Here is a 22,186-nt window from a genome sequence, read left to right as displayed (position 1 = left end):
GTTATGTTGAACCTGCACCTGTTTTATGAGTGAGGTTGAGCATCTTTTCATTTATTTACATGATATTTGTGTTCCATTTCTTGAGAAGTCTGTTAAAGGTTGTATCCATTTTTCTCTTGAGTGATTGCTCTTCTTAGTGACTTTTGGGAACTCTTTATATGTAAAAAGTAGCTTTCGGTCATCTGCTTTGCAGATATTATACCTCCGTATTATCACTTGCCTTTTGACCTTATTTATATTTTTCCATGTATGGTATTATGGTATTTTTCCATTTGGGAAAAATATACTTTGGCATTTTAATTGGTATCATATTTCATTTGTAGATTAATTTAGTAAGCTTCAATGTTTTTATAATATTTATTGAGTCTCTACTCATGAATAGGATGTATCTTTCTATTCTTTCAAGACATCTATTATATACTTTACTAACATTTTAAATATATTTTTTTATTTTTAAGTTTATTTATTTATTTTGAGAGAGAGAGCACAAGCAGGGGAGAGGCAGAGAGAAGGAGAGACAGACTCTGAAGCAAACTCAGTGCAGAGCCCAACCTGGGGCTCAAACTCACACACCATGAGATCATGACCTGAGCTGAGATCAAGAGTCTGATGCTAAACTGAATGTGCCACCCACGCACCTCAACATTTTAAATATTTTAAATAATCTTTCTTTTAAAGTTTGTTCTTGGGTATATTTTGTTGCATGGATTTTTCTGTTATTATGTCAAATAGGGATACTTTCTGCTATAGATCCAGAAAACCCACAAAAATGGTTTAAGCTGATAGGAGTTTTTTTTCACACATGAAGTCCAGAGGTAGGTGGCTGCTGGCAGGGTTCTGTAGCCCAGTGTTGTTGGGCCTGGCATCTCTGCAGTATTTTTGACCTTTCCCTCCAGTGTGGACATCATATAATGCTTGTACCTCTAGGCATTACATCCATATATAAAGGCAAGAAGAAATGGGCAATGAAAAAGGCCAGGAGTTTTTTCTCATGTTCTATAAATTTTCATGGTGAGTTTCTGAAAGCTATGGATATAGCCTGTGGATAGAATCTTTTTTATGGCCTGGAATGTGGGAGCATCATTCAGAGTAGTTTTTGGTATTGTTTTTTAAATTTCTGTAGGAACCTCAGGAGTTTCACTCCTGGGGACCAATTTCTGTGTTAATTTAGACCTCTAATTTGAAAGCATTTTAATACCCAGAAGAACAGACATGCTTCCTCATCACCCTTCTAGAATAGCGGGCAGAGCTTCTAATTCTGTAATTTCACTGATCCCAGCGGGTGGGAGGGGAGTCTCAGGTCTCCAATTTCCTACTTTTCACCTGGGCATTACAACTGGAGAACCAGACAGACGGACAGTTCAGTTCCCAAGCCCCAGGCAGTCACCATCATCTCACAGCCTTATCACTCTGGTGTTCAGTTCTTTCCTTTTTCCCCCCGTTGCCTGGAATTTTCCCTTTTCTTCTTATGAACTAAGCTGTACATTTTAGATATTTTTTTCCAACTTTAGCTAACATTTTAAGGTGTTTGTAGAGTGAGAGTTTTCAGGTCATCTAGCCTACCGTATTGTTTGGTACAGAGCATAGTACATAGTACATATTCAAATGTATTCTTCTTTTCTTCATTCAGGATGCAAAAGAGGGTAGTCTCCTCATATATATGGTAGAAGTCAGTGTAGATATTCTCTAAGCAGAGTCCCTTCTAACCTTGAGATCCTATGAACTATAGAAATACATTTTCTTGCTTTTTTGTTAACTCTTCCTAATGTCTTGTTGATCAAGCCAGTTAACAAGCTGACAGCTTAATGAAATGTATTTTGATTAATATTGAAAACACATATACTGAAATGTATATGCAGTAATTAACATGTTAATTATCTTTCCTGATCTAGGCTTTATCTGGTGTGGCATAAATTCTGCTTTAATTTATAGCTGATACAGAGAAAGACAGATACCATATGTTTTCACTTACGTGGATCAAGAGAAACTTAACAGAAGACCATGGGCAACGGGAAGGGGAAAAAAATAGTTACAGAGAGGGAGGCAAACCATAAGAGACTCTTAAATACTGAGAACAAACTGAGGGTTGAGGGGTGTGTGTAGGGGAGAGGGGAACATGGGTGATGGGCATGGAGGAGGGCACTTGTGGGGATGAGCACTGGGTGTTAGATGGACACCACTTGACAAACCGGTTTTTAAAAAATTTATAGCTGATAAATAATTTCTTCTTTATCACAGAACTACTTTATAATGTTAAATTTTTGTAGTGCCAAATTTTATGGATATCCCATGATTTCTTAGATTATCTGTAATATATAGTTATAGATCTAAGAGTATGGGTGAATATTATGGTGTGTGTGTGTGTGTATATATATATATATATATATATATATATATATATATATATATATATATATATATATATATATATATATATATATAAATATGTTGTCACATGGTGCCCTGATTATATTTTACTTGTATTGTTACTAAAGTATATTTCTAAAAGAGAAAATAATACATGATCATTTTATTGAAGAGCCTCTGAGGAATCATTATCATCAACATATTTCATATTACTTCAGTCCCATGTTGACAGTTTCTACTTAATTAACTTGGCATGCTTTTTTATAAAGCCAAAGATCTCTGCTGTAGCTAAAAATATCTGGCCAACATTTCAAGTAATTATAGCTGTATTTACCTGTCATCTAGGTTTATTGGGAAACTGGTGCCCAGATCACATCTCCTCATGATAAAGAAATTCTGAAATGTATAGAAGAATGTGTGGAACCTTGGAATGGTTCCTGGAATGATAATTTAGTGGACACCAGCCCACTGAAAAGAGATCCTCTGCAGGACATTTGCAGAAGATACATGGAAGATCTTAAAAAGATCTGTTTTCACAGGTATCTGAGGGGGAGTGTAGGACAGTATTACCATACAATAAGATTAACAAATAAAGGAAAGAAATAGGAATAAAAATGTGTTGGCTCTTCATATTCAAAGTATAACGAAATAGCACTATTCATCATAGTTAAAAGGTGAAAATAACCAAATATCCATCAGCTGATGAATGGATAAATAAGCTATGGTTTATCTGTACAATAAAATATCATTCAGCTATAAAAGAAATACTGATGCATACCGCAACATGGATAAACTTTGAGAACATGTGAATCCAGTCACAAAGGACCACATACTATATGATTCCATTTCTATGAAATGTCCAGAGAAGGCAAATCTATAGAGACAGAAACAAAGTATAGTAGTGATGCCTATGGCTGGGAGGAATGGGATTATGAGAATGTTCTAAAATTGATTATGATAATGTTTGAATAATTGTGAATACAGTAAAAGCCATTGAATTGTACATTTTAATAGAAGAATTGTATAGTTTATTAATTACTTCCTAATAAAGCCATTAAAAATTATAGCTAAATATATGTATTCTCTATATGAGATCAGGAAATTTTCTCTAAAATTTGAATTTGCCTTATTTCTGTATCTTCTTAACTATTCCATAAATAGCTAACACTATGGCTAGAAAGGATCCTGGCTTGATGAGTTTATTTTCTTTATCCTAAAAAATAGATTTTAGCTTTTTCTCTAACTTATTTTAATTATATCACAAGTACCAAGTCGAATGATATTGACTGAATAATTCTTTTCCTTTACAGGGAATTAAACTCAAAGACCACCTTGAAATTTGTACATACATCTTTTCATGGGGTCGGACATGACTATGTGCAGCTGGCTTTTCAAGTGTTTGGTTTTAAGCCTCCTATTCCAGTACCAGAACAAAAAGATCCTGATCCAGACTTTTCCACTGTTAAATGCCCAAATCCTGAAGAAGGAGAATCTGTGCTGGTATTTTTTTTTCTTTATTTAAATGATCATGATTGTGTTAAATTTCATCAAATAGGTAGACCTAATTTGACAATTCAATGATTACCTACAAAGGTAGATACCATCTTAGTTTACGTAATTTAAATTATATTGGAGCCATATGTTCTGTTTTATTTGAAATCTCTATAGTGGATATTTCTACTTCTAGGCTTATTATTATTATTATTATTAGTTTATTTTATTTTGAGAGAGAGAGGCACAGAGTGAGGATCTCAAGCAGCCTCCACACCATCTGCACTGAGCCTGGTGTGATACTCGGTCCCACGAACCATGAGATCGTCCTTGAGCCGAGATCAAGAGTCAGACACTTAACCGACTGAGCCACCCAGGAGCCCCTAGGCTTATTTCAACCTTAGCTAAACTTATATTCCTTCATTTTATTTTGAGAGAGAGAGGCACAGAGTGAGGATCTCAAGCAGCCTCCACACCATCTGCACTGAGCCTGGTGTGATACTCGGTCCCACGAACCATGAGATCGTCCTTGAGCCGAGATCAAGAGTCAGACACTTAACCGACTGAGCCACCCAGGAGCCCCTAGGCTTATTTCAACCTTAGCTAAACTTATATTCCTTCTAAAATTTATATCAACTAACATCATGCCTCCATTTAGGAATTAAATGAATTTAACATCTTCAATTCAATCCAGTGATTTGGCTCACTGTTTCAGGAACTTTCTTTGAGACTGGCAGAGAGAGAAAATGCCCGGGTAGTACTAGCCACAGATCCTGATGCAGACCGACTGGCGGTGGCAGAACTTCAGGAGAAGTAAGTAAAGCCTGTTATTTAATTAAAAGCTTAAAACTTTGAAAAATAGTATTTGATTTTAAGTCTTACAGACTCATTGGAAATAATAAAAATAAGAAAATCTCCCAGAAGCCCACTATCCAAATATAACCCTTAGATTGATATTTTGACATTTCCTTTCTATATTGCTTCTACTCAGATATTTGAGATATACTGTAATTATTTCTATAAAATTTTTATTATACTATACATATTTTTATATCTTCATTGTTTTTCACTTAATATTGAACTGTGAGCACTTTTTTCAGTCCTTAAATATTGCTTAAAATATTCTTTTTAAAAATGTTTTAATGTTTATTTTTATTTTTGAGAGAGAGAGAGACAGAGTACAAGTGGGGGAGGGGCAGAGAAAGACACAGAATCCAGAGCAGGCTCCAGGCTCTGAGCTGTCAGCAAAGAGCCCATTTTGGGACTTGAACCCACGAACCATGAGATCATGACCTGAGCCAAAGTCAGATGCTTAACCAACTGAGTCACCTAGGAACCCCTTAAAATATTAATTCTTAAGATACCCCAACAGATTGCTTTACCAATATAATCATTTTCTAACCTTGGTCTTTTGGGTTGCTGTAGATTTTTGTCATTATCATGTTTTGACAAATGTCCTTACATAAACAAGACATCATATTCTAAATTTTTCTCTCATTAAGTTAGAAAATAAAAGTTACAATGTAATAATTTTTCAGCAGACATTGCTGCTGTTTCTACCCTAAGTTCACCACTGGTGAGGTAGAAATAGTACTAAATGTTTTCTCAAAAATCTCCTATAATAGTTCTTGGATTTTCCTACATGAAGGATGGTTTGTATGTCTTAGGGTAAGAAATTTTAATGAGAACTTATAAAAATCTTGAACTGAATTGAATTTTCATTCTCTCTCCAGTGGTCGTTGGAAAGTTTTCACAGGGAATGAGTTGGCAGCTTTGTTTGGGTGGTGGTTGTTTGATTGCTGGAAGAAAAATAAATCAAGAAATGCTGATGTGAAGAACGTTTATATGTTAGCCACCACAGTCTCTTCCAAAATTTTGAAGGCAATTGCACTTGAAGAAGGATTTCATTTTGAAGTAAGAACAGATAGTATCTGTGTGCTACTTTTGTAAATCAATTGCTTTTTTAAATTAACTGAGATATTATTTAAACCCTTTAACCTGACGGTTTTTTCAAGTTTATTTATTTATTTTGAGATAGAGAGCATGAGCTGGGGGAGTTACAGAGAGAAAGAGGGAGAGAGAGAATCTGAAGCAGTCTCTGAGCTGGCAGCACAGACCCTGATGTGGAGCTCGAACTCACGAACCATGAGATCATGACCTGAGTTGAAATCAAGAGTCGGATGCTTAACCGACTGAGCCACCCAGGCACCCTTCTGAATCAATTTCTATCCATTAAAGCCATCTCCCCACCAAAACTGACTTTTATTGATTTGATTTATAATCCCCTCTTTTTTTCTAATTCTGTCAAAATTTGCTTATCTTTTGACGATTTAGGCACCTTGAGTTCTAATAGTATTTGATGATTTAGACACCAAGTTCATCCACTATGTGAATTTCTGGAACTAAGATAAGATGTTCTTTAAAAATTACATTAATGCTTATTCTTCCATATAACAATACCTGGTTTTCATACTGAGAAAATCTGGCTCCTAGTGACCTCATCAGTAATATAAACTCCATTCCAAAAAAATTGTACACATCATCAACCACTGTTTAGGCTCTTCAAGTTCAGTCTTCAGAAACTTAAGAAACTACTTAAAGTAGCCTTCTAAATTGTAAATGAAGACCTAATGATTCTACATCCAAAAAAGAATAATGCCTTTCAGCACAGATCATTAACTTCTCTGAGCTTCAGGCAGTTAAACGGAAGGCTTTTAGAGCTTCTGAGACTGATGCCAATTAAATTGCTTTTCCTCAACCATCTTGGCCAAAATGTCAGTGTAAATGTCACCTCTGGGCTTTATTTATTTGTTTATTTATTTATTTATTTATTGAACCACAGCCAAGCTACAGGTCTTAACGCTAACTAGCTGAATAAAAGAAAATTATACCTGTTTTAATGAAATGGAACTTTCAGTCTCAGGCTTTTAAAGAAATACAAACAGCAAAAGAGCAGAAATTGAATATTTCTTCAAGGCTGAGTTTCTGAATTACATTAATGTTAACATTTTCCTCATTAATATCTATGGCAAAACAATGTGTAATGAGCACACGAAAAAAAGAAGAACCTGATTCTGAAGACCAGTATTATAAATTTGCTTCCTTGTATTTGTTGTTGTATGTGAGGAGGCAGTAGAGGTTTTTGGCTTTTATTTTTCCCACTGAGGAAGTAGAGAGGTGAATTGGAAATCATGAGTTAGTAACAGTCACCTCTAGAATCAGTGTCTATCACACGCTCTTTCTATTGACTCTAAAGCAGTTCATGTCCTTTATTTTTATTTTTTTTAATGTTTGTTTATTTTTGAGAGAAAGAGACCTAGTGCGAGCAGGGGAGAAAGAGACAGAGAGGGAGACACAGAATCCAAAGCAGGCTCCAGGCTCTGAGCTGTCAGCACAGAGCCTGATGCAGGGCTCGAACTCACCAACCATGCATTCATGACCTGAGCCGAAGTCAGATGCTTAACCCACTGGGCCACCCAGGCGCCCCCATAAAACAGCTCATGTTTAAAGTAAACAGTAGTTCATCAGATGAAAAGTCCTTGAATCTAATTACCAAAGAAGAGCTTGGTAACTCTCTTTGTTTTATTTAGGCCATGATATTATAGTAAGGAATACTTGGTTCAAGCATATGCTGTGATAATGTTGAAAGTGCATCATTAAAAAGCTTTATGGCCTTTGATTATTCAGGGAGACTAAATCACACCCTTCGTAGGTGCTCTTATATTAGTACTTATAATAGAGCCTAAAAAACAGTTTCTGAAAAGCAGTGTAATTGAGTCTATCTTTTATATACAGCGAAATATAATACAGCATAATCTTGGGCAAATTTACTGAGCTTCTCTGTGTCAGCAACAGAGTTTTTGTAAGCATTTAAAAAGACAATGATATAAAGCACCTGTTACCAGTACTTGATAAATAGTAGATGGCCATAGTATATGTGTGTATTTATGTTACTTTGTGACTCTGTATATCACCACTTTTAACAGTTGGATTGTATTTCGTGTAAATCACCCATTTGTGTGCTCAGTGAAGAGTAGTTTATCAGTCGTGGCAACGTGAATCCAAGCATTTCCTGGATGTATACTTACCACTTTATAAATCTGTGTGGACAAAAACCATAATAAAAGATCACTATGAGAGTATTTTGTGCATTTAAGCAACAGGCTTTTCTCTACTATATGTTTATGAGGAGTCCTGTAACCAGAGTGGCCTTCTGTACATTTCAGGAAACACTACCAGGTTTTAAATGGATTGGATGTAGGATAAAAGACCTCCTGGAAAATGGGAAAGAAGTCCTTTTTGCATTTGAAGAATCAATTGGTATGTAGTAAATATTAAAATCTTTGAAATTTGAATGAGAGCATCTTTTTAAATATAGTAATTCTCTGGAGAAGAATTTCTGTCTCTGGTTTTGCATTTTGAGTTGTAAAAACCACAAAGAACTCAGAAATATGTGGATGCATTTTCCTTCAGGGGAAGAAAAGGTCCTTAAAAGTCCCCTAAATACCTTCAGTATCAATGGGTTTCGTCTATTACTAAGCTCTTAAATTCATTGGTTCTTTTGAAGAACTTTAAAACTTGAAATTTTTTTTTTTAGTTTATTTATTGTGAAAGAGACAGAGACAGTCTGAGTGGGGGAGGGGCGGAGAGAGAGGGAGACCAAGAACCCAAGCAGGCTCCACACTGTCAGCCTGGAGCCCAACATGGGGCTCAAACCCATGAAACCATAAAGTCATGACCTGAGCCGAAACCAGGAGCTGATGCTTAACTGACCAACTGAGCCACCCAGGTGCCCCTAAAACTATTGAAATTACTCTAGGCTTAAGCTTTCCTCTTTTTAAAAAATGTGTTTTACTCCTCAGGTTTTCTGTGTGGAACTTCAGTTTTGGATAAGGACGGGGTGAGTGCAGCCGTTGTTGTTGCTGAGATGGCAGCTTACCTGGAAACCATGAACATAACGTTGAAACAGCAACTGACTAAGGTTTATGAAAAGTACGCTATATTATTATGAATTTCTTGTTTCAATTGCTAAATTTCTCAATTCTTTGTCTTCCTTTTAGCTTTCTAAATTTGGTTTTGAAAATAGCTAATCCTTTTTAAAAACCTCTGAAACTGAACTAAAGACTTCCACTTTCTACATAATATCGTAATAGGCTTATCTTTAATATATACTTTCCTGATGAGTTACCTGACATCTGATTTTAACACTTGAAATTTTTGTGCAGATATGGTTATCATATTTCAAAAACGTCCTATTTCTTGTGTTATGATCCAATTACCATCAAAAGTATATTTGAAAGGCTTCGCAATTTTGATTCTCCAAAAGAATATCCAAAATTTTGTGGGACATTTGCTATATTGCACATTCGAGACGTTACCACTGGATATGACAGCAGCCAGCCTAATAAGAAATCAGTAAGTACCCATATATATATATTTTTAAGTATTTTAACCATTTGTAGTACTTCGTACAATAGCGAAAGGGTGGAAGTTCAAGCCTGTGAGTTTCTTGAAACTAAGATTCATTGTTTTTCTTCAGAGCACTTGTAATTCCAGAGGCTCCCTGCCTCTGATCCTGTCCTTCTCTCTCTCCAGGTAGGGAAGTGGAAAAGAGAATTAGACAAAAGAGAAAGGGAGAATGTGTGATGATGCTAAATAATGTTGAAAATAAAGTCTAAAAGCCTGTCGTTTCAAAGCTCACCATTAACACTTTCTCTTTGTAACTTCCCTTTTCGACTTTTTCTCTATGTTTGCTCTTTGTAACTTCCCTTTTCGACTTTTTCTCTATGTTTGCTCAAGCTATTGCCTCAGTCTACATGCCCTTCCTTTTGCTGCAGGTCCATACCTTGGCCATTATTTAAGATTTCAGTTAAATGTCACCTCCTCCACATACCCTCCAGGTCCCATAATTAGATATCTTCCTCCTGAGGTTTCATTATATATAGTGCCTTTCTCCTGTCACTTATCTTCTATTTTATGTTATCATTGCGTTGTACGTGGCAGATCCATTTCTGATATACCTCTGTGCCTCTCAAAGCTCTTGGTAGGTGTTCAACAAATATTTGACGCTATAGATTGCTGATCATGTGTATTTGGTTATTGTCATGATTGTTAGCCTAAACCTCCATTTATAGTGGCCTTATGTGTCTCAAGATGCTAGGGGCATAATATATTTTTAGGAAATCTTCAGCTTCTTACACTATAGTCCGTATTCCTTTTATATGTGTATATTCATCTGGTCAGCAGATATTGGTTCCCAGTTATTGGTATTCTGTATATGTGCATAGATGTGTGTATCGATTTTTCTGTCTTTCTAACCTACATGAAGAGAAGATTCAAATTTTTTGCTTCTTTTTATTTCACTACTGTTGATGTGCTCAGAGTAGTTCTTGCTGTGATGCTTTTTCCCCTTTTAAGCTTTATGATATTCATTATTCAAAGTACTTTTCTATCTGTTCTCTGCAGATGCTTACAACAGTTTTGTAAGGCAGGTGCTATAGATATTGTTAATTCCCTAAGGTCACATAGTAAGTGTCAAAGATTTCCTGGGGTTTTTTTGTCACATTTCAGGTTGATATTCATCTGTGTGTTCAGTAGGCATTTATCAGAATTCTTCGGTGCTGCGGGTACAGGCACACTGGAGACAGAGCAATGACAAAGGCACTGTGTCTGCGCTCAAAAGTCTAGTGGGGAAATGGAAGGAAACAGTGATTACTTTACAACATGATGAATGCAACCAGGGGGTGCATAAGGTGACATGGAAGAGCATAGGAAGGACCCTTGCTTGGATTTGGAGGGCTTATGGAAGACATTCTAGAAAACTTTTGGGAGCTGAATAAGAGTGGGAGTTACCCAGATGTAGGACACAGTGGGTGTTCAAGCAAACGGAGCAGCAGGTGCTAGATCTGCAGGTGAGAAGGCATGTTCTCCTTCATAGAACCACAAGGAGTTCTCTACAGCTATAGTGTGGAGTTTGAGGAAGAATGGCCTATGCAGTGCATGGGTTAGAGAGAGATAAACTCCCAGGCGGAAGGATCAGTTTATATGCTGTTTCAGTAATCAAGCTGAGAGATGATGGGAGCCTGAACTTTTTTTTTTTTATGTTTACTGTTTTTGAAAGAGAGAGAGTAGAGTAGGGACAGAGAAAGAGGAGGACAGAGCATCTGAAGCGGCTCCATCCTGACAGCAGAGAGTCTGATGCAGGGCTCAAACTCATGAACCATGAGATCATGACCTAAGCTGAAGCTGGATACCTAGCTGACTGAGCCACCCAGGTGCCCCTAAATTGAATATAGTAACAGTGGTGATGGATGGAAAGTTGGACAAAATAGAATAGACAGGACTTGCTAATTGATGGTCTGTGAGTGAAAAAGAGGGGAGGAAGGTGTCTGTTTTAAGCAACTGGTATATAGTGGTACCACTGAGGGAGGGGTTTCAAGGAGAGGACCAGGCTTAGGACGCCTGATGAAAGGCACCACTGTCAAACCCTTATGTCACAGTACAACCCCCATAAGTCCCCCAAGATACCTTCATAGACTGATCTGTGGTCCAGGAAGAGTACTAGTATTAATCCATATATTCAGTGTCAGTTATTTCCTTTATTAACTTTTACATAAAAAGTATACAATTTTGGGGCACCTGGGTGGCTCAGTCAGATGGGCATCCTACTTCGGCTCAGGTCATGATCTCACAGTTCGTGGGTTCGAGACCCGCGTTGGGCTCTGTGCTAACAGCTCATAGCCTGGAGCCTGCTTCAGATTCTGTGTCTCCCTCTTTCTCTGCCCCTCCCCCACTCGCTCTCTGTCTCTCTCGAAATAAAATAATAAAGACATTAAAAAATTTTTTTTAAGTATACAATTTTTTTGTGCCCCAGTGGATTATTTTGCCTGTCCTCTAGGATATGGGCACTCTGCTTTGGAGACTATTGATAAACTGTGAAAATGCTTTGAATTTGTAAAGGACTTTGCAAGTGTAGAGGCAGTTTGGACCTTGAAACAAATAGGCTTGGCCTCAGCTTCTTGCTCTGCCACTTCAGCTGATTATCTTGACCAGGTTGTTTACTTTTTTTGAAACTTGTCGGTCAATTGGCAGTAATATTTACTTTAGAAGATTATTGTTGAGGTCTAGAGATCATGTATACAGCCCCGTGTCTGTACTATTATAAATGTTTAGTACATGGTATGTTTATTAATATGTATGTAATCTCCTTTTATATTTTATAATTCCTTTTAAAATATTTTCAACTGTAAAAAACATATAACGTAAAGTTTACCACCATACCTGTTTTGAAGCATGCAGGCCCAGCAGTGTTAACTGTATCCACATTGCTGTGCAACCAGTCTCCAGAACTTTCTCATCTTGCTAAACTGAAACCCCATACCGTTAAACAACTGCCCCCTCCCCACTTCCCCCCCAGCCCTTGCCAGCAGCCTTCTACTTTCTGCTTCTATGAATTTGACTCCTTCAGAGACCTCATATAAGTAGCGTATATTTTACAACTCTCGAAAATGAAAAAGATACCAAGTGTAACTAAGCTGTTGTTAAAATTGTACATAGGTGCTGCCTGTGAGTAAAAACAGCCAAATGATTACATTTACTTTTCAAAATGGCTGCGTGGCTACTCTTCGGACAAGCGGGACAGAACCCAAAATAAAGTATTATGCAGAGATGTGTGCATCGCCTGAGCAGAGGTGAGAATTGATTTTTTAAATACATATATATGTATATATGCATGCATATATATAAACTTTATTGAGATATAATTCACATACCATACAGTTTACCCATTCAAAGTGTACAGTTCACCGGTTTCTAGTAAATTCAGAGTTGTGCAATCATTACAATCTTTGTTTTCTCCATGTATTTTTTTTTCTTATTCTCAAATTAGCTAGCATACAGTGTAGTCTTGACTTAAGTAGATTTCAGTGACTCATCACATATAACACCCAGTGCTCATCCCAAAAGTACCCTCCTTAATGCCCATCACCCATTTTCCCCTCCCTCATCAACCTTCAGTTTGTCCTCTGTATTTAAGAGTCTCTTATGGTTTGCCACAATCTTTTTTTTTTATTTTTTACTAACAGTCAGTTTTAGAATATTTTTATCACCTCAAAAAGAAACCCCATACCCACTAGCAGTCACTTGCTATCCCCCACCCTCTTAACCCTAGGCAATTACCAATCTACTATCGGTCATTATAGACTTGTTTATTGTGGACATGTCATATAATGGAATCATATAATATCTAGCCCTCGGTGACTGGCATCTTCTATTTTAGCATAATGTTTTCAAGTTTCATCCATGTTATAGCATGAACCAGCATTTTCTTCCTTTTTAAAAAAAAATTGTTTTCATGGCCTAATAATATTCTATTGTGCAGACTATAGAACTTTTTTATCCATTTATCGGGTATCAGTGGACATTTGGGTTATTTCCACATTTTAACTACTAATGAATAATTGTGCTACAAATGGTTGTGCAAATATTTTTGTGTGGACATATGATTTCATTTGACTTGGATAAATATGTAGGTGTAGAATTGCTAGATCACATGGTAGTTCTAAGTTTAACCTTCAGATGAACTGTCAGACTATTTTCCAAATCACTGTATCATTTAGGAATTAAATTTTAAAATTTTAGTGAATTTTTATAACTGGGAAGGTTCTGTGAGCTTTAACTGTTATATGATGAACATAAAGAAATGATCAACAAATAACTTATTGTCAGACAATATTCATTTTTTTATATATTTATTTTGAGAGAGAGATGGAGAGGGAGGGAGAGCGTGATCAGGGGAGGGGCGGGGAACAAGAGAGAGAAAATCCCAAGCAGGCTCTGTGCTGATAGCCCCAGGCAGGGCTCCATCGCACAAACTGAGATCATGACCTGAGCCAAAATCAAGATTGGATCCTGAACCAACTGAGCCACCCAGGCATCTTGACAATATTCATTTTTTACTTCTATATGATTTAACTTAATCTGCCCAAATTATTGCCTTTTAAGAGAAGGAATTATGACTAAATTGACTTGAAAAACATATGCAGATGCTATTTAAACTTATAAAGTAGAACTTTGTTACTGATCAGTATACTTTTAGGAAGGAGAGTTTTTGAAATTGTCTTCAAAGTGCAAGGTGCATTATTTTGTATGTCCCTAAATCTTTGCATTTAAGAGTAGATTTTATTTCCTTTGGGGGTAAAAAGACTTTCTGAAGTTATTCAGAATACAGTTAAAGGCAACCAACCTGGGTAATGCTGTATTTGTCTAAAACTGAAGGGCGATTAATAAAGTAACAAAAAAATTATTGCGAAGGCAGTTTTGAAAAGAGGCTTTTCTAGAAATGTTTTGGGCAGCAGCAGTGATGACTTTGAAGTACATACCTGTAAGTATATATTTATTTTTTAAACATCTCATTTTTTTAGTCACTTCTCCCTCTGTACCTGAATCATGCCATGTCATCCCATAACCTCCGCTGGGTGTTCTTCAAAGTATTTCAGGAAGCCATTTTAGCATAATACCTAGTATTGGTGTTCTGTGCCATTAAATTGCCTGACTCAGGAGGAATCTGTAGATATACTGACCCATCCATGTATTGTGTACCAAGGACCTCCCTTTAATGCAATTCAACTTCAGTTTGTGATAATGGTGTTTTTTGTGTGTGTGATCACTTTGCCTCTAGTCTTGTTTCGTTTTAACTGCGTGAACTTTTTTGTTAACAAATTGTTTGATCATCCCCTCTGGAAAATATCCTCTTAAAATTATAACAATTTAAATAAATTTTAAGGTGATGAAAATAAAGAATTTCAAAACTCTTAATCTTTCTCTTCAGTGACACTGCCTTACTAGAAGAGGAATTGAAGAAACTAATTGAAGCTTTGATTGAGAATTTTCTTGAGCCCAGTAAAAATGGACTGACCTGGCGTTCTGTCTAGTGCACACCAGCACAGCATTACTTTGCACTGGCACATGAAGCAGAACGACAAACAACTCCATGTGCTCAGTCTTGTTAGCATTCTCCATCTCCTCTGGCCAAGTATCCTTTTATTTTTATTTTCTTTCTTTTGGTTGGCTGACTAAACAAACTGTCAATTTGAAATGCAATGGTCTGGAGAGAAATGATTGAACAAAAGTCATGCATTAAAAGTATTATAGTGACACATTGTTCTTCCTTTAACAGAAAAAAAAAACAATACATAAGTGAGTTTTCTTATTTAAGTGTGATTAAGCTTAGTTCCATATTATAATTGTGTAAAGCACAGTTTAAAAAAAAAGGCAGATAAATGTTACATAATTGTAGAGTTAGTTAAGGAAATTAATCTATAAAATTGACAAGAAAATGGCATTGCTCCCAGAATACTGTGGGAAAGTGTCATTGTTATGTCACAGGCATTAACTTACAAAGTAGAGTATTTGAAACATAGGGTATTTGCATTTCTCGCTTAGAACTGGTGTTACAATATGTGTTTTCAGCTTCTCTGTTTCAGGTGCTCTTGATGTAGTGTAAACTTACTGTATGTATTTAAAATTCTGACGTTTACTGAACGTAAAACAATAGTGGCAGTGCTCCTAGTGGTTTCGTTCTTGTCAGATTTCTTAGTGCCTTCTCAGGGTATGTATGAATTAAAACAGTGTTCCTGCATTGAATATAATTTAATCAGCCAATTTTCATACAGTTAAGGAAAATCTTCCAAACTATCTAGGTGCTTCCCCTCTATAGCAAATAAATTTGCCCTTTAAAAAATCTTATGAATGTAAATAAAAATCTTAATAAAAGCAAACTCAATGTAACTGTACTGAAGGATCTTCATGTTAGAATTCAATGTCAGTAATCACAGCCTTCAAGAAAAGGAAAAAATCTGAAGTGAGAAAGGAGCTCTGAATTTATTTAGAAGTCTAACTTTGGAATTACATTTTTATAAGTAGATTTATTCCTTTATCAGATGAAATAATGCTAATTTTACTAAGAAATAAAATATCCAGATTTTAGATGTTACAAAACACTAAAACTACATGTTTTAAAACTAAAGTCCAGTTGTTCTAACATCTTGCTGTCTATTGTAGAATTTCTGATCTCAAGAGTACTATTTATCTTTATCGATGTGGAAAAAAAATTTGGAAGGTCACTTTTGGTTGCTTCCCCAGACTTCTAAAAAAATTTAATAGAGAAATAACATTTAACCTTCTTAAAGTGTACCCTGCCCTATATAATTCACAGAATACTTAAACACATGTGCTATATTTAAGAGGTAAGAATCACAAGGCATTGGGGGTAATTATACTGAACAAATTACTACTGGAATATAATTGGTATTAGAGAATTTATTTCCTAAGAAAATAATAATAATATACAATTTAAACAGATTAAAGTATTTATTAAATGACAGTTTGGTTTATTGCACCTGTCAGCTAACATTTGGTTGAACCCATATAGTCCAGGTATAATTTTCAAACTCTCGTATTGCCACTGTTGTTAATTTGTTCCTTCCTTTCCTATAGCTAGATCTCGTATGACTGTAGGTAATAGGTAGCTAAGGGTAGAGCACCATATTTCTGAATGACATTGTTCTCAAAGGCTTTGCACTAAAGAAGAAACGTGTAGACTTTTTTTTGCTTTATTTGCTTTAAGGAATGTAGAATGTAACTTCGGAGATGGCCTATATTCTGCCAAGTATTATGAATAATGGTATATACATGAAAAATATGTATATTTGGCTTTAGTGTCTGTATTTCAGTGACTAAAGAACAAAGTGGAGCTAAAATGATATGATAGCCCATTCATAATCGCTAAAGCCATGTCATGATTGTCATTATATTATAAAGAAAACAGTTTGAGTGCTTTAATATAATGCAATGTCTAAGTCTTCTTATGGTGAAAAGTTATGAAAGCTTAGGTTATCTCAAAAATCTAAAAATCCAAAGTTAAAATTCACAAAATTTTATAAATGTTCCTGAAGTGTATAGATTGAGGGAATTATTAGATTCTAGCAAAGCTCTCAAGTCTATATTCACATGATATTTAACATGAACTTGACATAGTGGGTTACAGTGGCCTAAAAGATAAATTAGCAATCCAAGCTAACCAGGAAAGACAGAAGTGCTGACCCGTAGGTTTCAGCCTTGGGCTCTACATTGTTTAGCTTTTTCTCTATGAATAATATCACAAAAATGAATGCATTCTCCTTGAGTGTATAGATCAGACTGGGCTTCTCTAGAGTTTTGGAGAAAAGGAACAAACTAGTGGGGCAAGATCAAAGAATACACTGAAATAAGCAGTCAAAATAAACAAATAATTGAAAGTCAATAAGAAGGCGCAGGAAATGCTTCTTGTGAAGGGCAAACTTACCTCTCCAAAAGATAGGGAATAAACTGGCTGTGGGCAAGGTGTTATGATGAGCAGCTAGTGAACCTTTTACATCCTTTCCTTCATTAGCAACCACTAAAAAGAGGCCAAGTTTTAAGAGGTGAGAAAACGTGCCCCTCTTACTGATTCGGTTCCTGCTAGGCTGTTGCGTCTTAGGATCATATGGGAACTGGGAAGGAGAGGACTTAGCAGAAATAAAAAAGAATATAATACAAACTGGAAAATAAGACTTATGAGAAAAAGTTCAAAGAATTAAGATCATTTAATTCTGGAGGGGGGGAAACTGTTCAGATAGTTTAATAAGTCTTAAGTTACTAGTTGAATCTTTTATTGAAGGGCCCAAAGTAAGGAGGAATATGGCAACCTGTTCTCTATCTTCAATGAGGACAGGCTAAAAAAGAATAAGGATCATTTTTAAAAAATTAAATAATGAATTTATATATTAAGGAATGTACTAAATGGATTTTAAAGATTCCTTCCAATACTTTTTTTCAAACCTCAGATTGGAACAACAATGATGTCATAGAGACCACTGAAAGTTACGTTAGAGTTTTGCTCTTTATCTAGAAGATTTAGCTTACAAGAGAGTTTTTGTATATGTTGAGTAATAGAGGCATGAGTGCCGACTTTATTCACTGCATAAAGACCTGCTCGGATATTATTTTTAATTTAACCTGGCAAATAAGTGAGACTTGAACATCACTTTATTCATCTTGAAGACTGTATAGCATTATAGGATGTTTGAGGGTTTTAACTGTCTTGTTATTTGGGTGTGGTGACTTCAGCAGACAGAGAGGTTCTAAGAAACTGGATCCTCTGGCCATAACTTTATATAGGAAATAGACCTCCTGTTTCTTAAGGAGGTTGCTTCTGGAATTGATTGAACAAAAGTATTAGCTGGAGTTTAATGGAGAAATTGTTCTATGAACTATGAACTGCTGCTATTGGTGTTCCTTTCAGATGTTTTCCGCTGATGTTTGTGATGCTTGAAAAATCCAAATTTTGCTTGGATAAATTTATGTTATGCCTTCTTCTCTCTACCTCCCTTTTTCCCTAGGTCCCCTCCCACATTTCATTACTGTGAAAAACTATTGCCCTATTACCTCACTGATAAGAAATCTTAATTGTATTCTTTCAAAATGCTTTAAACTTATTCATAAGCTATGTCTATTTTTTTTGACTTTTGGTTATTTTGTTGTTATTGTAAGGATATTTAAGACATTATAAGAAGTAACTTTAAATCTGTTTCATAACCTTTTTTGGTCTGTCTGAATACTACTATATGTTAATTTATTATAGCCTTTTACAGTTCACTTGTTTTTCTGAGATTGCTCTAGACACTGATGAGGAGTCATACTAATCAATTGAATGGTCAATTGATCTCACATGTTACTTCAGGTTTCCTTGTACTTGGGGTATCCAAAGCACAGAATTTGAGGAAATCTTTTTTCACATTTGTCCCTGAAAGCATCTTACCGTAAGCCATAAGAAGTCCCAGATGGAAATAAGATCTTTCACTGCAGGACTTAACACAGCATGACTTTTTTTAGTTTCAGTTGGAAACAAAGTTAATGTTTTCCATATTATTATTACATTCATTAAAGATCTTTTCTCTTTGTTCATTCAAGACTATGTACTTTAAAAAGAAGACATATAAGAATAAGTAACGTATCCAAGGTAAGGGCAAATGATGTATCTGAAGTTTGTTTCTCAAATTTTTCCACCAGCTTAACCCCAAAGCAGAAGAGTATGAACATGGGCGGGGAAGGGGCCCACACACAAAATCTGAAGCAGTCTACCTACCACTCATGAAATTTTGTGTTCTGTCTTAAAAACATAAGTTGAATTTTGCATTCTCCGTAATAAAACTGTTTCAATATAAAGATGATTCTTTCAATCTTCATGGAAACCGGTGTTGCCAGAAAGCACCACATTTACCAGATGGCCTCAGTTCCCCTCCCCCTTGATTTCTGCATCCACCTGGTGGTACACACACTGACTTTGAGAAATACAGACATAGGACATATCTAGGATATTCCCTGCCTCTTAAAAGCTGTACTTTGAAAGTATTAATGCCAAATTAAACTGAGCTGAGACAGCTCCATTACTTTTGAACCTTATATAATATTGTCAGAGGAGTTGGCCAGTTTGTTTTCATTAATTCATTGGCATTCCTTGACTGAAAAGGCGCACCCAACTATCAGCTCCCTGAGAGGAGAGATCATGTCTTATCAGTTTTTCATACCTGCCCCTCCCCCCAGTACAGTGCTTGTTAATAGAGTGCCTAGTTGGTGACAGTAGGAATTAGGGGGTTGTATTTTATTTAAAGAAACCAATAGTTTAAGTAAGAAACAATAAAAAATGTTAGTTTTCTGATTCAGTGTTTCAAGCAAAGCACGCACACCCTTAAATACTCAGTTTCTTTTGAGAGAGCAGAGCATATTCCTATTTGGAAACTATATATAATGCCTAGTATTTTACACTCAAAGCAAGATGTTGGCCAAGTAGGCTAAGAAAGTATCTCCGTAGACTTAATATCACTAGTTATAAGTGCCATTTTGAGCCTACTAGTGCTACCTTCCAAGTGAGTCACAACTAATTTGAAACTAATATATTTCTGTCCACTGTTATGATTCATCATGTATCTTACATGAGGCACTCAAACAAGAGTCTGCATCTGTATATCTGGTGAGGCCTTCTTGTTTTAGGCTAAAATAAACTCTTTGTATTATGTCATTGAATATGCCAGATAAAATATATACAGTTAAGAATGAATTATTTTTCTGACTTGTGTAGCAGTTGCTCAAAATTGTGCCCTTGTTTTAACAGTTTTTGTCAACATTTTCTCATTTTTTTTCCTGATGAAAATACCAGGATGTATCATAAGTACTCCCTGTGAGAATTTGCACTTGAAGTGTTTGTGAGTGGATTTCTTGTGGTTTTAGCCAAATGAAGTGTTATCAGTAATAAACAGGCCTCGTTATAGGCATGAGTCTCTGTGTAATTTTTATTATCTTAATTATTGTGTGGTTCATAAAGTTCACTGTCAGAATGGAACGGTGTTTTTGAAATATATGCACGGCATACCCAGAATCTACTTTCAGCCTAAATGAATATTCCAGCTTATTGTTCAGTAAACATGTTCTTATGAACGTAGTTCATCAGAAGTCCCAGAAGAAAGAGCTCATATTCAAGTTTTTTCATCTGATTTTTCTTTCTCTTCATTTGACCTAATTTGTCTACTCACGTTAGCATCGGTTAACATAATAAAAAGTTAAATATAATAATAAATTTATTTCCCGTTCTTCCTCCCTGTCATCCCTAAACCAGCACTTCCTCATTTCTGTTAGTGATATGACCATTCTCCTATCTGTCTTTGTTTTCTTCTCTTTAATTCTTGTTCTTATCACTAAATGGTCTAATCTTGTGTGCAGTTGCTTTAAAATATTTTATTCTGCTTCATTATTATTATTTTTTTAGTGTTTATTTTTGAGACAGAGACAGAGCATGAGCGGGGGAGGAGCAGAGAGAGAGAGGGAGACACAGAATCTGAAGACAGGCTCCAGGCTCTGAGCTGTCAGCACAGAGTCTGCCGTGGGGCTTGAACTCACGTACTACGGGATCATGACCTAAGCTGAAGTCAGACACTTAAGTGATGGAGTCACCCGGGTGCCCCATGCTTCAATATTTTGTTTTATCAATATTTATGAACTTGAAAATATGTAGGTACCAAGGGTACTTCAGAAGGCTACAAAGTAGGAAAAAAGACACAGCAACCATGTTACTTTTGGAACAGTCTGTTCAGGACACTGTTCCCCCTACCCCCATTCCACAAGATCACTTTAATCTATTCCTTTGTCTTTGGATTCAAAGCACTAGAAAGAAGGCCCAGTTGACTGGACTTTTGGGGCATGCCTTCCTCCTAGCTGAAACCAAAAACTGGTAAGGGAAGAATTTGACCACCCAGCTTCCTGCTGAGTGGTAGTAGGAGGCAGGCCACTGCACTTACACCTTCCCATCAAGACACAGTGGGAGAGAGTTAATTGACCAATTGGAAATTATGGGGAATGCAAAGAAAGAGAGAGGACACCTCAAGCACAGATCACCATGAGTGGTTTGCTATTGACATGTTGAGTAGGGTGTGAGTGGAGAGGGTCCGGCATGCTATGCTGTGGAGCTGGGACTTCAGTGAGCAGGTGAAAGTACAAAAAGGCATAAGCAGGTCTCTGAGATGGTGGTGGAGGTGGGGAGGTGGTATGAGAGACCACCCCAGGTAAGAACTTTAAAGTTCATCTTATCCAATCTTCAATTCCCACTATCGGGATTTATATTTGAACCTCTCCTGTGACAACTTGCTAACAAGTTGTACTCTCAAAAGAAAAGCTAGTGGAGAGTTCTTTCTCGTGTTCAGCTGAAATCTGCCTCCCTCAGCTTCTGCCCTCTGGTTGTACTCGGAAGCTCAGTGTGATTCCAAATTCCATCTCCTTTTCACTCCAAATCCTTTCCCTTCAGTCTAAATATGCACAGTGCAGCTACCATTCCTAGTATGACCATCCTCTCGCCTTCCTGATCACCATGTGGGCAGTTTTCAAAGAACTGGATCCAGAATTAATATGCTACACCAGAAATGGTGGTGCCAGGCCAGAGTATAAAAGGTGGGATTTAGTCCTGATATGGGAGGGGTTCTGCCTGGAACACACCACTTGATACTTCTTCACTTGGCAAATAACTCCTTTAACCCTCAACTCAAGCATCATGCCTTCCAAAAACCTTCCTACCCAGTTCCCAGCCCCCACCCCACCAGCCAAGCTGCTCTATATGGCCATAGCTCCTTTGCCAGCCTCTGTTACAGCACGTTCCACACCGTGAGGAAATGATCTGCTTGTATATTGGACTCTCCCAGTCGATTGTGAGCTCTCCAAAAGCTGGAATTGGCTGACTCAAGGTGCCCAGAACTGAGCCAAGTAC

At 36.5% G+C, this 22,186-nt stretch overlaps 1 protein-coding gene across 2 annotated transcripts in view; it reads left to right on the top strand.

The window, feature by feature from the left end:
- Nucleotides 1-20,210, top strand: part of PGM2L1 (phosphoglucomutase 2 like 1) — a 47,488-nt gene extending 27,278 nt beyond the window's left edge. For both annotated transcript variants that reach the window (XM_029957525.1, XM_029957524.1), the window contains 9 exons: nt 2,713-2,906; nt 3,678-3,867; nt 4,574-4,671; nt 5,592-5,772; nt 8,085-8,178; nt 8,721-8,850; nt 9,084-9,273; nt 12,415-12,548; nt 14,687-20,210. In XM_029957525.1, the coding sequence (XP_029813385.1) occupies nt 2,713-2,906; nt 3,678-3,867; nt 4,574-4,671; nt 5,592-5,772; nt 8,085-8,178; nt 8,721-8,850; nt 9,084-9,273; nt 12,415-12,548; nt 14,687-14,789 (1,314 nt within the window). In that variant the 3' untranslated portion in view covers nt 14,790-20,210. The remainder of the gene's footprint in view (nt 1-2,712; nt 2,907-3,677; nt 3,868-4,573; nt 4,672-5,591; nt 5,773-8,084; nt 8,179-8,720; nt 8,851-9,083; nt 9,274-12,414; nt 12,549-14,686) is intronic.
- The last annotated feature ends 1,976 nt before the right edge of the window (nt 20,211-22,186 follow it).

The sequence above is a fragment of the Suricata suricatta genome, chromosome 11 (genome assembly GCF_006229205.1).
Source record: "Suricata suricatta isolate VVHF042 chromosome 11, meerkat_22Aug2017_6uvM2_HiC, whole genome shotgun sequence".
NCBI lineage: Eukaryota > Metazoa > Chordata > Mammalia > Carnivora > Herpestidae > Suricata > Suricata suricatta.
This window is presented reverse-complemented; position numbering and strand designations above follow the sequence as displayed.